At 56.2% G+C, this 14,406-nt stretch overlaps 2 protein-coding genes across 3 annotated transcripts; both read right to left on the reverse strand.

Annotated features, from left to right (window-relative positions):
• Positions 1–1,210: 1,210 nt before the first annotated feature.
• On the reverse strand, positions 1,211–6,843 carry TNNI3 (troponin I3, cardiac type). Its single transcript, XM_074220017.1, has 8 exons — positions 6,739–6,843; positions 6,570–6,582; positions 6,266–6,367; positions 5,683–5,724; positions 5,465–5,596; positions 5,181–5,270; positions 1,745–1,921; positions 1,211–1,371 (listed from the first exon to the last, which is right to left on the reverse strand). The coding sequence occupies exons 1-8, from the start codon at positions 6,747–6,749 to the stop codon at positions 1,288–1,290; spliced, it is 651 nt and encodes a 216-aa protein (XP_074076118.1). The 5' UTR covers positions 6,750–6,843; the 3' UTR covers positions 1,211–1,287.
• Positions 6,844–6,964: 121 nt separating this feature from the next.
• Positions 6,965–14,203, reverse strand: DNAAF3 (dynein axonemal assembly factor 3). Of its 2 annotated transcripts, none has more exons than XM_074220010.1 (12): positions 13,951–14,203; positions 13,618–13,706; positions 13,348–13,475; positions 12,836–12,929; positions 12,450–12,607; positions 11,070–11,249; positions 10,695–10,820; positions 10,256–10,378; positions 9,721–9,832; positions 9,129–9,249; positions 8,427–8,501; positions 6,965–8,348 (listed from the first exon to the last, which is right to left on the reverse strand). In XM_074220010.1, exons 2-12 carry the CDS (start codon positions 13,700–13,702, stop codon positions 7,547–7,549), a joined length of 2,004 nt encoding a protein of 667 aa, XP_074076111.1. In that variant the 5' UTR covers positions 13,703–13,706; positions 13,951–14,203; the 3' UTR covers positions 6,965–7,546. The 2 variants fall into 2 exon arrangements, with proteins under 2 accessions (XP_074076111.1, XP_074076112.1); XM_074220011.1 differs by having other exon boundaries at positions 13,946–14,203.
• Between the last annotated feature and the right edge of the window lie 203 nt (positions 14,204–14,406).

Genomic DNA, 14,406 nt, shown 5'->3' on the forward strand with positions numbered 1-14,406 from the left:
AAAATTTCCCTTTGGTGACATCAAGTCCTAAATGGAGATGACAGGTGTGTGGGTGGGGTGGGGATCAGGAGGAGGGCAGGACAGTCCCCCATGTCCCTGCTCTCTCTGGCCCTGGGCTGGCTGGCCAGATCCCTGGAATCCTTGATCTCCTCCCACTGGGTCAGACCTTGGCCACCCCTTCAGTAACTGATGCTCCATCATAGCTTCAGTGGTCCCAAATAAAACTATTGACTGACAGAACTGTTAAGGACCTAAAGAGTTTACTGGCTACAACACCCTGTTCACATTCCAGAGGAGGCACTTGCCCAGGAAGGAAAAGGCAAAGTTGGGACTGGAACCCAGGCCCTCCTCTGACCTCATATTAGGGGTTGGGGAGGATTCTGCCTCTGCCTGGTCCATCATGCCAAGATCATAGTTAGACCAGGAAAGGCCTCCAAGGTCACTCCTGCCTGCACAGCTGCCATGAAGTGCAGTATGACCTCTGATCACAAAGCTTCAATGACTCTGGCCACATGGACTTTCCAGTGTTCCCAGTTTGATGCCAGTTGTCACTCCCCCTCATGAACTTTAGGCTCTATCCATGTTAAGTGTTCCTCCTGATAATCTACACACAGACTTTCCCACTTCCAGCCTTTGCCTGCAATACCTCCCATCTTCACTGTTGCTTCTTGACTCTCCTAGTTCTGTCCTGCCCTGTCCCAACCCACCCACCCCATCACTAGAGGCCCTCCTAGATTTTAGAAGAATGTAACCTTGCTGAGAGCAGGAATGGCCTCACTTTGGGATCTCTGTTCTCATTGCTTAGCTCAGGATCCTGCAGGCCCTCACTGCTTAATGTGTGATTGAGAAACCTGACCCCCCCTCCTTTAGACAGGGAAGGAGCTCCAGACTGGGGAAGTTATTTGCTGAAGATCTCACAATCATAGAAAGCAACAGAATCATACAGATGGAAGGATCACCAGAGATCCTTGCATACAATTCTCTCATTCTATAGATGGACAAACTGAAGCTTAGAGATTGGAAAGAATGGACTGGGCCAGGGTCATAAGGTAACTTGGCAGAGTTCAGACTAATGAAACAGACTCTTAGAGGTACAAGAGACTGGGAGGTCATTTGTGGCTTAGAGGGGACACTGACCCACCTGGGGTCACCTAGGACTGCCTTTCTCCACTGGGGGCTCCCAGGATGGTTTTCTCAGACAAACACTCAGTAACCCCAACTCAGAATTTTATTTGAGGCTGGGCATGAGCCCAGGTTTGTTGGTGGGGAGAATGCCATTTGACCTCATCAGCCTTCAAACTTTTTCTTTCGGCCTTCCATCCCACTCAGGGCATCAATGTTCTTTCTCCAGTCTCCTACTTCTCGGCTTTCCTGCAGGGAAGAGAACACAGTAAAGAAGTCACTTCCCAGACCTTTTATCCCCAGTATCCTGAGACCCCAGATCCCTTTCTGGTGCCCACACCCCTTGCCTGGCTTCATTTGTCCACTCTTTTTTTTTTAGGGCTCACTTCTGAACACCCTGGTTTCTGATGGCACCCCAGCTCCCTGCCTGGTCTCTTTTTTCCTTCAGGGCTCAATTACACAGCTACATGGGGAGGGCCTCCTGGTTCCAGGGTGAGCCTCTATCTTGGGACTCTGGGCCCTTCTCATAGCACCTGGCCTATAGGAAGGTGGGAGTGAGTGGGAGCTTAATGATCAGATGAATGAGGGAACATCCCAGAAGCAAGGATTTGGCAGATCTCACCTTCTCCGTGTCATCCTTTTTCACCTGCTTGAGGTGAGCCCTGAGGTCCAGGGACTCCTTGGCTCGGGCTCCTAGCAGGGCCTGCATCATGGCGTCTGCTGAGATGCGAACCCTCCTCAGAGCAGGACGCTTAAACTTCCCCTTCAGGTCCAGGATCTTCTGGCTCAGATCAGCAATCTGGGGAGCAGGAGGGGAAGGGGAACACATGGGAATTCCTCACCTTCTTCCCCCCAGGCCTGAATCTAGCCCTAGGATGTGTGCTCCTCCACCCTACACACCCAATATACAGCAGGCAGAGCCCCACACTCCAATCAGAGGACCCAAGTTCTGGACCTGAAGCCAGTCCTCTGAGTCTCAGAATTGCCATGTGTAAAACTGAAGGGCTCAGACTTGATAATGGCTAAAGGCTTTTCCAGCTTTCGATTTTGTAAGCCTATAAAAACAAGTCCTCCATTTTTCTGAGCCTCAGTTTCTGAAACTCATATGTCAAAACAAGCTCATAACCCCCAGTTAATCTCTTGGCAGGCTTATCATGAGAAACTAACTTTGTCAACCTTACAAATGTTCCTTATTGTGATTACTATCACTGATATAAATAACAGTTGAGGTGAATCCAACTTCCCACATTTTCCACATACACCCATTTTCCTACCCCTGGCATGTTCTACTTCCTTCCCTCTGCCTCTGGGCTTCCTTCAGTTCCCTTGGAAAGCCTTTCCTAGCCCTCCTCTCTCTGTGCCTCCCTCCCAAATTGCCTCTTCTTTCTCCTGCCTAGACCTTCTCCCTACATAACCCTTTGTTTCTTGCCTCCCCCATTAGACTGTGACCTTCTTGAAGGTCACAGAAATCCTTTTTTGGTATCTCCTCAGTTTAGCAATAGGCCCTTAATGTTTGTTGACCTTCCCCACCATTCATGGGAAATCATCTCAAATTTGTTCAGTCAACAAACATTTAGTAAAAGCCTATTACTTGCCAGACTGTGATAAGTGCAGGGGATACAAAAAGAGATAAAATGCCATCTCTGCCCTCATTCGAATGACAGGCATAACATGTAAACAGATAGACAAAGATAAAGATAAATGGGTGGATGGATAGAGATAGCTCTCTCTATAGAGATATCTATCTGTCTGTCTTGTCTGCATCTGTCTATCTATATAGCAAACTCTAGGCAAGAGAAATAGGGATTATCAAAAGAAGGGCACTAGAATTCTTTTTAAGGCAGTGGCGTTAAGTGTTTTGCCCAAGGTCTCACAGCTAGATAATTATTAAATGTCTGAGGCTGGATTATGAACTCAGGTTCTCCTGATTCCAGGGCTGGTGGTCTACCCACTGCGCCACCTAGGGCACTAGAATTAAGAAGGGTTGGAGAAAGCCTAGAATTTCTACAAAGGGCAGAAGAGGTATAGGACTATAGTTAGCAGGAAGGGCCAAATGAGAGTTTATTCAGGAGGGACAGATACAAGAATGTACATAGACAATAGAACATGAGTCAGTAGGCAGAGAGATGACAGTGAGGTCAGTCTGTTGAAAGAGATGGGATGAATGGGATCACCCAGGCAGGTGGAGGGGTAAGGTCAATTTTTCATGTAAAACAGGTGGGAAGGAAGAGGGGGGCAGATGACACCTGAGTGATGGGAGATGGGGAAGAGGAAGCTCATGGTGAATCACCTTCAGTTTTTCAATCAAATAGGAGGCAGGGTCTCAACTGAGAGAGAAGAGAGAAGCGGAGCCATGGGAGGTTTGTGGAAGGATGAGAAAGTTTGGAAGAGTTGATGTGAAGAATGGAAGACTGAATTAATAAGACAGATATAACAGAATCAACGAGGAGCAGTGAGGGCAAGGGGGAGGGGGCTGTTTAACACATTTATAGTGGGCCTAGACAGAACAGTTGCATAATTCTCTCTGTCATTCAGTAATGTGTGTAGGAGTGAATGGTGGGAGTGATCCAAGATCAAAGCTTGGGCAAAATAGGCAAAATGAAAAGAGGACTAGCAATTCAAGAGAAGCGGACAGTGGAGGGTTAAATTGGCTCTCCAAAGGTTCAAAACGGGGAGAAGAGAAAGTGACTAGTGCAGGAAAGGTGGCCTAGATGACTGAGAGGTCAAGGGATGAAGCTGAAGACCAGTTATGTAAGGAGAGGCAGAGGGATGAGTGCAAACCCAGTAGATTATGATCAGTTAAGAGGATTTCAGAAATCTTGACCATCAAGATGTACATTTGTGTGTGGCTTAGGTGGGGTAGAGTAGCTTCTAGGAAGTGAGTAGGTTGAGAAACTGAGATCTGAGGGAGATTCACTATGTATCTTAAAGCCCACTAGGATGAGGGCAGGAGTTGGGGAGAAGAGAAACATTGTGAGTTAGGTCCCAAACTCATTGAGGAGGAAGGGAAGACAATAGCAGCCAGCATTTTGAATGGGGGGGTGGTGAATATGAACCTCAAAGGAGGAAAAGTTACTGAGTGATAGAGAAAGGGGGAAAACCTGGAAGCAGCAACAGGGAGTCTTGATCTGAGGAGAATGAATGAAGGTACAAGTCCTGGAGAGGGTGGCCAGGGAGGCTGTGTTTTCAGGGGAAGCAAGGTTTCAGTAAAAAATTAGTACATGGACAAAGTAGGAGAATAGATGAAGATTGTTGCCTGTAGAACAAGCATCCCAGAGGGCACCGTGGAAGGGCTGGGGAGAGTTAGGTTGGAACTTTGTGGTGGAAGGCTGAGGAGATGGGCATGGAGAATCAGGTGGGAGAGGAAGGTAAGAGTAGGTTTGAGTCACTGGGATGTGAAGAGTATGATCAGGTGGAGAATGGTCATCACTGAGTGGAAGGTACCATGCCTCTACCCTAAGAAGAAAGGCACAGCAGGAGATGGGAGACCAGTAATCAAGGGAGGCTTGTTCTTCTTTGCCTTGTTGGAAAAAGGCTGGCACAGATGGAAGATACCCAGCCCTGTTCATGCCCCTTGCTGCCTCCCCTCAGGGGACATGCTCAGGGTGCCCTCAGTCAGAGGTCTCCTCAGGCAGCAGAAGTGCCAGACTCCCTGGTACAAGGGAAAGCTGTTTGGCACAAATGGAAGGGGTTCAGCCTGGGACCTCCAAGTCTTTCCTTGGGGGACAAGCTTTGCTTGGCCTGGATTTGGAGGGCTAGTAGGCTGGAGATCTGGACAGGTCTGTTCTCCACCCTGCATTGGCAGATCGCTTCCCTGGCTGAGAGTCAGAATGAGTCATCTTTAAGCTTGCCCTTCATTTGGATCCTCTGTGACCTCAGTAGATTCCTGGCTCCAAGTCCCTTAGTCTCCTGACCCCTCGGGGATAGATAGCCCCTTCCCTTCCTGGGACTTCTCCAGCTTCTTTCTCTGTAACCCCAGAGGCATGGACCCCAAGGCCTTTAGGTGACCCCAAGGCCAAGTGCACACAAGTGAGCAGCCTGCCCCCTTTACTCCCTACCTCAGTGACATTCTTTGTAACTTTTGCCTCCAGATCGTATCTCTCTTCATCCACCTTGTCCACTCTGGCATGGAGTTCCCGGCACAGCTCCTGAGGAAGTGGGAGGATGCCTGGTTCCCCAAGAGATACTTTCTGGAGGCTTTGGGGGACAGGACTCCTGGGTTCTTGATGGAATTGTGGAGGAGCCAGGACCCCTGGCCCTGATGGAGTGGAGCAGTGAGCCAGGGAGCCCTGGGTCCCTGATGGAGTCGGGAAGGGGAGCCGGACCCCCGTGTCTCCTCTACCTGAAGCTCCGCGACCCCAAGGCCGGCCAGCTCGACCGGGGCGCAGCGCTCCCCAAGTGCGCGGCCCTTCTCCCCCCTCCGATCCTCGCCCTCGCGTTCTAACTCCTGCTTGGCGATCTGCAGCATCAGGGTCTGGAAGGAAGGAGAGCAGCCGAGGGAAGCTCCCCGCCCCCTCCCCTGACCCTCCCGGGGGGACTTCTCCAGACCTCGCCCCTCACCTTCAGCTGCAGCTTCCGAGAAGCCGAGATCTTGGACTTTTTCTGCGGGAAGACAAGACTGGGGTCAAGATGGAGACCTCGGGAGGCCTGGAATTCAGGGGGTAGGGCAGAACCCCGAGGGGGGCAGGGAGAATTCGGGGCGGGGGGGGGGAGAGCCATAATTCACGAGCTTGGCTAGTCTTCCGAGAGTCAGAAACCCTGGGGTGGGGGCTAGTTCGGGGCCAGAACACCACCCCAAGGACCTAGCGTTCTGGGGCGGGGCCAGAAGGCCAGTGCTCTGGGGGGTCCAGAAATCCACGGGGCGGGGCTAAGCGTTCCTTAGTGTTCTGGGGGTGTGGTCATAACCCCATAGGGCTGGCTAGCGTTCTGGGGGGGCGGGTCCAGAAGGCCTTGGGGTCGGCCAATATTCTGGGGGTCAGAAATCCATTGAGTAGGGCTAGTGATCTGGGGCGAGGCTAGAAGCCCGGGGGCGGTGTTCTAAGCCCCCCCCCCATAGAATTCGCCCTGGGAGGGCGAGGGTTCCGAAGGTCCCCCCACCCCCAGCACTGACGCTCAGGCCTCGCACCCAGTGACGGCTTCTCACCTTAGCATGGGGCTCGGTGGCATAGGCGCGATAATTGACAGAGGAGCGGCGTCGAACTGGGGGTGCCGCTGGGCTGGGTGCGGGTGTAGACTCCGCCGGGAACTGAAGACCACCCGGGTCAGCCGGGCTCCGAACCCTCCGGCCCAAAGGGGCCTTCTCCCCTAGGAGTCCCAGAGTCCCCCCCCCCCCCAAGCCCAGGCCTCCAGCCCACATCCTCTAGGGCCCCTCGGCCTCGTCCCACCCCCCTCCAAGCATCCAGGAGTCCCTGGCCCCCCAGCTCCGAGGCCCACTTCCCCTTTCTCACCGTGTCACTGCTCCTGCAGAGAGAAGGGGGGGGGTAAGGTTACTGCCTTAGGGAGTAGTCACCCCCCTTGCCCCCTCCCTCTCCAGTCTAATTTGTCCCCACACCAATTCTGGTCAGAATTCCTAGCCCCCAGGGACCCAAGCATCCGTGTCACCGAGCTGCCACTCACTCCTCGGTCATGTTGGAAGGTCACTGGACAAGTCTCCGGGATGACCTTGGGGGGCTGGGGTCCGCTAGCCTCCGATCGCCTCGGGCTCCTCTGGGGACACTGAGATAAATGCCAAGCCTGAGGCTAAATATACTCTCCACTGGGGAGATAAGGGGGCACCGCGCAAGGGGACTGGCCGTTCCCTCCCCCAGGTCCCACCTCCATAGGGTGCCCAGTAGCCTGCCCCGCCAGCCCCTCCTCCCTCAGGGAGCCAGAAGTTCTGCTCATCGGGCCCCTCTTTTGGGGTCTCTTAGAACATTCTCATCCTCTTTCCTCCTCCCCAAGGGGTCTCAAGTCTCCTTGATTCCCTAGGCCTTGGGGATACAGGGGATGAACCTCTCTCATTTTCTCATTCCCTCAGCCTTCAGCTTTGGGACCTAAATTTCCCAGGCCGCAGCCCCTTCTCCTTTGAGGACCTAAGTGTCTTGAGGCTCCACCTTGAAGCCCAACTTCTTCAGCATCTGAGACGCAGGGGCGTCTCCGTTCCTCTCTCTGGAACCAGACTGACCCTCCTCCCTCCGCAGGCAGCACCCTTGAGGCCCAGACCCACTTTTCGTGGGGACCCAGGAGCCCTGAGATCTACGCCCTCTCAGATCACAGACGGGTGCTAGGGTCCGACTCTCTTTATTCTACCAAGTCCTGGCTTCCTGGGAAGTCAGAATCGGGGGGCGGCATCAGAATCCTGGGGCCCGGACAGTCGTGGACATGGGAGAAACTGAGGGAGAAGTCGGGGAAGGGGTCTCCGCTGCAACTCGGGAGCCCCCGAGTCTCAGAATCTGGGGCCAGACTCAGAGTGGTCCGGGATAGGGTCAAAGGTCGAAAATGTGGTGGGTCTGCGGACCGGGCTGGTGCCAGAGGAGGCGGGGCCCGAGCCTCCGGGGGGCGGGCTCAGCACTGCAGCTACAGCAGGGCTCGTGGTTGGTCCAAGAATGCCAGAGAGGGCGGGTTCAAAGGCCGCAGGAGGCGGGGTCAATACCTCAGGAGAATCAGGATTGGAGGAGAGGCTAAGGATATCAGAGGGGGCGGGCTCGGGGGCCTCGGGGGGCGGAGTCAGCACTCCAGCAGCATCACTATTGGAGGAGAGGCTAAGGATATCAGAGGGGGCGGGCTCGGGGGCCTCGGGGGGCGGAGTCAGCACTCCAGCAGCATCACTATTGGAGGAGAGGCTAAGGATATCAGAGGGGGCGGGCTCGGGGGCCTCGGGGGGCGGAGTCAGCACTCCAGCAGCATCGCTATTGGAGGAGAGGCTCAGCATTTCAGAGGGGGCGGGCTCGGGGGCCTCGGGGGGCGGAGTCAGCACTCCAGCAGCATCGCTATTGGAGGAGAGGCTCAGCATTTCAGAGGGGGCGGGCTCGGGGGCCTCGGGGGGCGGGCTCAAACTCTCGGAGGGAGGAGTCCACGTTTCCAGGGGCCGTGGACCGTCCGGGTCTGGCTGGGGCTTGCGGGAGAAGCGGGCGAAGGTTTCGGGGGGCCCCTCGGGGGACTGCGGCAGGAAGCCAGCGGCCTCGGCCAGCTCCCGGACCCGAACGGAGAAGCTCTCTAGCTGGTTAGCCCGCAGGTCCACAAGGTACCTGAGGATGGAGGCCAAGAGTCAGGGCTCCGGGGTCGGGCCCGCGTCCTCAGCACCCCGGAGAGCGGACAGCGCTCACCTGGCCAATTCCACAAGCAGGCGACCCCCGGGAGCCACGCAGGCCCCGAGCTCTGGGCTCAGCTGGTGGACCATCCTGCAGAAAGATGGAGGGGGACAATTCGGACGCCTGGGTCCCCATCCCCGGGAAAAGAGGCCTGGAGAACAGTGCTCCTAGGCTCCCGAGGGAGGAGACAGACATGATCAGGGCTCCTGGGGTCCCTGGGAGGAGAAGGCAATTGGGATGCTCCTGTGCCCCCTTAGGGAAGAGGGACCAGATTAACCAGGTGCCTGTGTGTCGCCTTCCCCCCTCCATTTCCTGGAGAAGGCTGGGCATCTCTGCTCCTGGGTCCCTGGGGGAGGGCAGGTTGGGAATCGGAGCACCCCAATCCCTGAGACAAGAGAGGAGTGGGGAATGAAGATGCCTGAGACAAGGAACAGAAAACTGGGATCCCCGAGAACACAGTCTCTGAGAAAAGAGGAGAGGGCTGGGGAAGAAGTCTGGAGAGCAGTACTAGGTTTACTGGGGTGACCCAGTTTGGAGGATCAAGGTTCCTGGGTCTCTGGAAGGAAGAAGGGATGGGACTGACAGTGCCAGATGCCTGAATCTCAAGGCAGAGGAGGCCACCCAGGAAGCCTGGGTCAGATGGAGAAAGGGCAGAGGGCCTTAGGGTTGACTACTGTATCCCAGGGGCACAGGGGACCCACCCAGCCCTCAGTTTACCCGCAGGATACGTAAAGAAGGTGGAAACGGCTGCAGAAGCGATTTCGATGGTGCAGGATCGAGGCAGTGCCCAGAGGTAGGAAGTGGACCCGGAAAGGCCTGGACCCTGTGGGGTCTGAGGCTGAAGGAAACCAGGAGAGAGACAAGCACTTAAGTGCTCAAGAGAAGGGGAGGGGAGAGTAGGATGATTTGGGGACAGGAGCCTCCCTTTCCCAGAAGCCCTGCATGCCAGCCTTGGCCTTCCTGTCCTATGCTGCTCCTCATGTGTCCAGGTGACCGACTCACGTCTGAACACTTCTGGGCAGGGTTCCTACGGGTGCAAATGTCCCTTCCCCAACTTCCAACTCTGGGTCGGGAAGACTTGGGAAAACCCAAGACAAGACCTTACTCTTTCCTCTCCCTAGGGTTGTCCCTAACTCTCCCCATATATCCTCGGGTGAGTGCAATTTTTTCTCTTGGCCTCAGTTTCCCCTCAGGTGGTCTCGAGGAACCCCAAGTGGGGGAGAGGGAAGGGAAGGATCTATCTTACAGGGAAGTACACTAAAAGGAGCCACTGGTACTCGGAAGAAGGAAAGTTGGGGAGTCTCCTCACCAGGCCCTGAAGCTTCAACCTCAGGTTGGACCCCAGTGGGCACCTCTTCCCCGGTCGCCATTAGGCTTTGAAGCAGTGAGGTTATATTGTGCAAGGAGATCTCCCCGGCACACTGTGGGAAGGAGAAGCAGCAAATGAGGGCAGAGCTATAAAGTGGAACTGGCTCCCAGAGCAGAGACAGAATAGGAGATGGGGCCTGAAGTCTTCCCTGTGAAAGAGGGAAACTAAGCCCACAGATCTTGAGCCCAAGGGGAAATGACAAAAGAAACCGTATGAGAGGAAAAGTCAGATGCAGAGCTTGAGAGACCGAATCAGCAAAAGGGAGAGTCAAAGACAGAAAAACTTGAGGGGAAATGGAAGCAGAGACTCTGAGTGTAAGAGATAAAACCATTCAGAGGGGGAGAGACAAGGAGACACAAAGAGATGGCGAGCCAGGTCCATTCTTTGGTCAAGAACGCCTAGATCTGGGGAGGTTGAGGCGGAGAGGAAAAGCCAGAGGAAGGGATTAGTCCCGGAGGTGGGGCCCAGGCAGCACCTTGACGGGGGTCCCGTTGCGGGTCTGTAGGAGACTCTGATCTTCCGACTCGATGCCAAAGGCCACGAAGGGCCCGGTAGCCACGTCCCCCCAGTAGCCTCGCACAGCCACACGCTCCCCACGCTGAGGTCAAGGGAGAGACATTACTCAACTTATAGATAGCAGGGTCCTCAAGGAGACTGGGGTGGGGCACCTGTGACCCGCAACATGGACAGCTGGGACCTTGAGAATGAAGGGTTGGGGACCTGGAGGCCCAGCTCCCCTGAAATAAAGAAATGAGGGAGGAGGGACCTGTGGGATGGTGGCAGGAGTTCAAGACTCCTGGCTCACCAAGGGCCGGAGGGGACAGGAGTGACTGGGAAACTTTGGGATGAGAAGGTGGGAAATGAAGCCTGGGTTCCCCAGGGTGGAAAGATGGGGAGCAGGTCTAGAGACGCACATGGCTCATCAAGCGCCCGGACGCCAGGGTCCGGTTTGGGAGTTGATAGGCCGAAGCATCCCGAATCTCAAAGGCTACACTGGTTTCCCTCCAGCGACGAAACTCTCGGCTGTTGATGACCCGGGCCTGGGAGGCAAAGGAGGCGGGGCTCAAAGAACCAGGAATCCTCCTCACCTCTTCAGGAGCCCAGGCGCCCAGCCTCCCAATCTCCACCCTGAAGCTGCAGGTGCGGACGTGCCCCAAACTACATTTCCCAAGAAGCTCCGGGAGAAATGAGAGTGGCCTTCCATCGACCTTCCCCCGTTGCCTTCTGGGAATGGTAGTTCTCTCTCTTCCGCTACCCTTAGCAGGACCCCGCAGTCCAGGTTCGCTCACCCCTCGGTCATGAAGCTTCATGTGCAAGTCCCAGTCGCTGACCCCGAGCCGGGCATCGTAGCGGGAGCCCAGGTAGCTTCGCAGTCGAGAGTCCCACAGGCGACTCAGGGGGAAGGAGGCCGAGGCCTCAGAGGTTGCCCAGAAGGTGAACACGCTCTCCAGGGAGTCTCGCTCCCGGTACTGGGAGCAGAAAGAGAGGGAGACTGGGGGAGGGACACTGGCTCCGGGATGTGCCAGGAGGCGGGGGCCCCAATGAGCGAAAAACAGGATAAGGAGAAGTGGGCTAGATTGGACACTCTTCCAGAAGAGGGGCTAAGGCTGGGGTTTGGCCCTCGGATACCCAGTGCCCAACCCCAAGTCTTAGCCACCAGAGGAGATTCGTGAATGTTTTCTCTCCATCCATCCATCCATCATTCACTCATCCTTTTATCCACCCATCCACCCACTCACTCCTTCACTCACCCACCCACCTCGTCCACCCACTATCCTCTATTCATCCATTTAACCACCAAGCCATCTTTTGCATCTATCTGTCCACCCATCCATGCACTCACCCACCCACCCGCCCATCCTTTATTCGTCCATCCCTCCAATCCATTGAGGGCCAGTACAGCAATTCAAGTTGCCTTTGGATCCCCGGTGCCCATATGGTGCCCATTCAGAAACGATTTCTCTCCATCCACCCACCCATCCTTTCATTCCTTGAGACGTGTGCCCCCAGATCTCCCAAGATCTAGTGTTATATTTGAGGGAAAAAAGACCAATCTAACCCAACCATAGTGTGTGAGAGGTGTGGCGGCTGTGGAGGGAGAATAATGATGAAAGGTTGAAATGGTTAAATGGCCAAGTGGTGAAGGGCTTTATGTATCAAATAGAGGTTTCTATTTAATCCTAGAGGTGATAATACATTGGAGTTTGTGGAGCCGCCCATCCAATGTGAGCTTCAGGACCATCATTTTAGATGGAGGAGAGAATGGAGAAGGCTTGACTTGAGGCAAGGACACCAGTTAGAAGATCAGCATCCTGGGGCAGCTAGGTGGCACCGTGGCTAGAGCACTGATCCTGGAGTCAGGAGGACCTGAGTTCAAATCTGACCTCAGACAATTTATTACCTAGCTGTGTGGCCTTGGGCTAGTCACTGAATCCCGTCCTCTTGCAAACCCCCCCCCCCAAAAGGTGATCGTTGTTCTGGTCAGAGTGAGAGGTGATGAGACCCAAAGTAGGGTATCAGTTAATAAGTGGAAGGGAGAGAGAAGTGAGAACGAATTGGTGAATTTATTGAAGTTGTGATGATTGGACAAGAAAGTAGAGACAGGAGCATACCCCATCCCGAAGCTAGGACCCCACCCATTCCCACCCCAACCCCATCCCGGCTCCAACCTTGAGCGCTTCCAGGCTGAACTGGGGAAGCTGGGCCTCGAGGTCATCGGGCTCAGGTAAGAGGCGACGCATGCGCTGGGACTCGGTTCGAACATACTCGGCCACCTGGGTCCTCACAAGCCCATTCCCCCAGAGCTCCAGGAAGGTCTCGCTCTTTTCTGTGGGGAGGAGGGAAGGGAGACAGAGCAGGAACGTCTGGGAGGGGGGACTCCTACATCCCCCAAGGACAGAGACTGGGAACAGGGACTCTTGCGTCTCCGTCTGGAGGGGGGGACTAGGCTCAAGGAGAGCTGCATTCCAGACAGGGGACTGGAACCCCTGGTTCCTGGAAAGGGGCCCCCCGGGCTGGGTTGGGGTGCTGAACGGAAGCCTCCAAACTGGCTCACCTTGCAAGCCCATCTTCTCTGGAGGCTCGAAGGCCAGATTAAGCAGCAGAATCTGACGGGCCACCGCCTCCAGGTTGTTCTCCAGGACAAAGAACTAGGGCCAGGCGCGAGAAAAGATGGGACAGCTCAGGGTCAGGGACCTGGCATGGCGGGCTCTTTGGGCTCAGGTCGCCCTGGCCCTTCCAGGAGGGCTTTCTTCATCCAACCCAGCTAGCATCCGTCCCCAGGCACCTTTGAGCGTCTACTACCTGCAGGCAGCCATCGAAACTGGAACCGCGGGAGAGGGCAGGGACAGGGACGCCTGGGTCCCCGAAAGGCTAGAGCTTGGGATCAGGGACTCGGGAGTCCCCAACTGTGGGGGGACTAAGGACAAGGCGGGATTCCTGACCAGCTGGTTTGGGGGCTGGGCCGCCTGCGTCCCGGAAGGGGGGAGGGGCAAAGCAGCGGGGTCCTGCCCGGCCCCTCGCCCTCTCCTAGGGCCCAGTGCCTACCCCCCGGGGAAGCCTGCTCACATTGAGCTTCCTTAGGGGCCAGCGTGGAGCTTGGGCCAGGGTCCGCAGGATATGACGGGCGTCCACCGAGCCCAGGAGGAGGATGTCGAGTTCCGGGGGGTCCCCGGGGCTGGGGACATCAGGAGGGCCTGGGACAAAGACCAGGAAGGGGGTTCGGACTTCAGTCCTAGCCCCTCTGCCTCCACCCTGCTCTCCTTCCCGGGCCCCCAGCCAATCCAACCCAGAGACCTCTTGGGACTGAGTCTGGGGGGGGGGGGGGGGGAGGCTCACATTCGGCCTGCAGATCCAGCGCTGGGGACAGGCCCCACCAGGCCACCGAGCCGAAGCCCTCACCCGAACCGGTCACCGTCGTCATTGTCCTGAGGGGCAGTTGCCAAGCCAAGCAAGGATCTCCAAGCGCCTCCCAGGAGGCCGAGTCCCCGCCTGTTACCCACCCTGGGCACCCCTCAAACCCCACCGCTGGGACCACCCCTCTCTTCTCCTCTCCTCCGGGCTGAGATGTCCTGGGAGGTGCAGTCCCCGGACCCCTCTCCCGGGATGCTGGACGCCTCGCCCCCTTCCTTGTTCCTCCGCACTCCAAAACCCCCCAAGGCCCTACCTCACCCTTTCACCCTGGGGCACTCAGGCCACTCTCTCGCTGCTCTTTGCCCCCACAAAGACGCTTCTCCGCTCCCAGCCTGTCCCTTCCAACCAACGGGCCAATGGGAGCGCGCGGTGGGAGCCCCTCGATTTCTCCCTTGTGAATGAGGACGCGGTTGCTCCTGGCAACATGAGAGCCAATGGCAGCGCGTGGGGAAGCCCAGGGGGCGGAGTCCGAGGACTGACCCCCTCCCTTCAGCGGGACGTGGTCGCCCCTAGTAACTGTAGGACCAAAGGGAACCTGGATTTGGGGAATGAGCCCCGGGCAACTCCGGAGCCTTGGTGAAGACGCGGGGGAGCCTCCCCGGCCGGGGTCCCAGGCTCCCCCATCCACCTCCACTCAACCGCCAAAGCCACTCTCCCCGAGCTCAGCCCACCCTTCGTGCCTCCTCGCCTTCCTCCTGCAGAGCCCACCCGCGC

This window comes from Macrotis lagotis, chromosome 1 (genome assembly GCF_037893015.1).
Source record: "Macrotis lagotis isolate mMagLag1 chromosome 1, bilby.v1.9.chrom.fasta, whole genome shotgun sequence".
Lineage (NCBI taxonomy): Eukaryota > Metazoa > Chordata > Mammalia > Peramelemorphia > Peramelidae > Macrotis > Macrotis lagotis.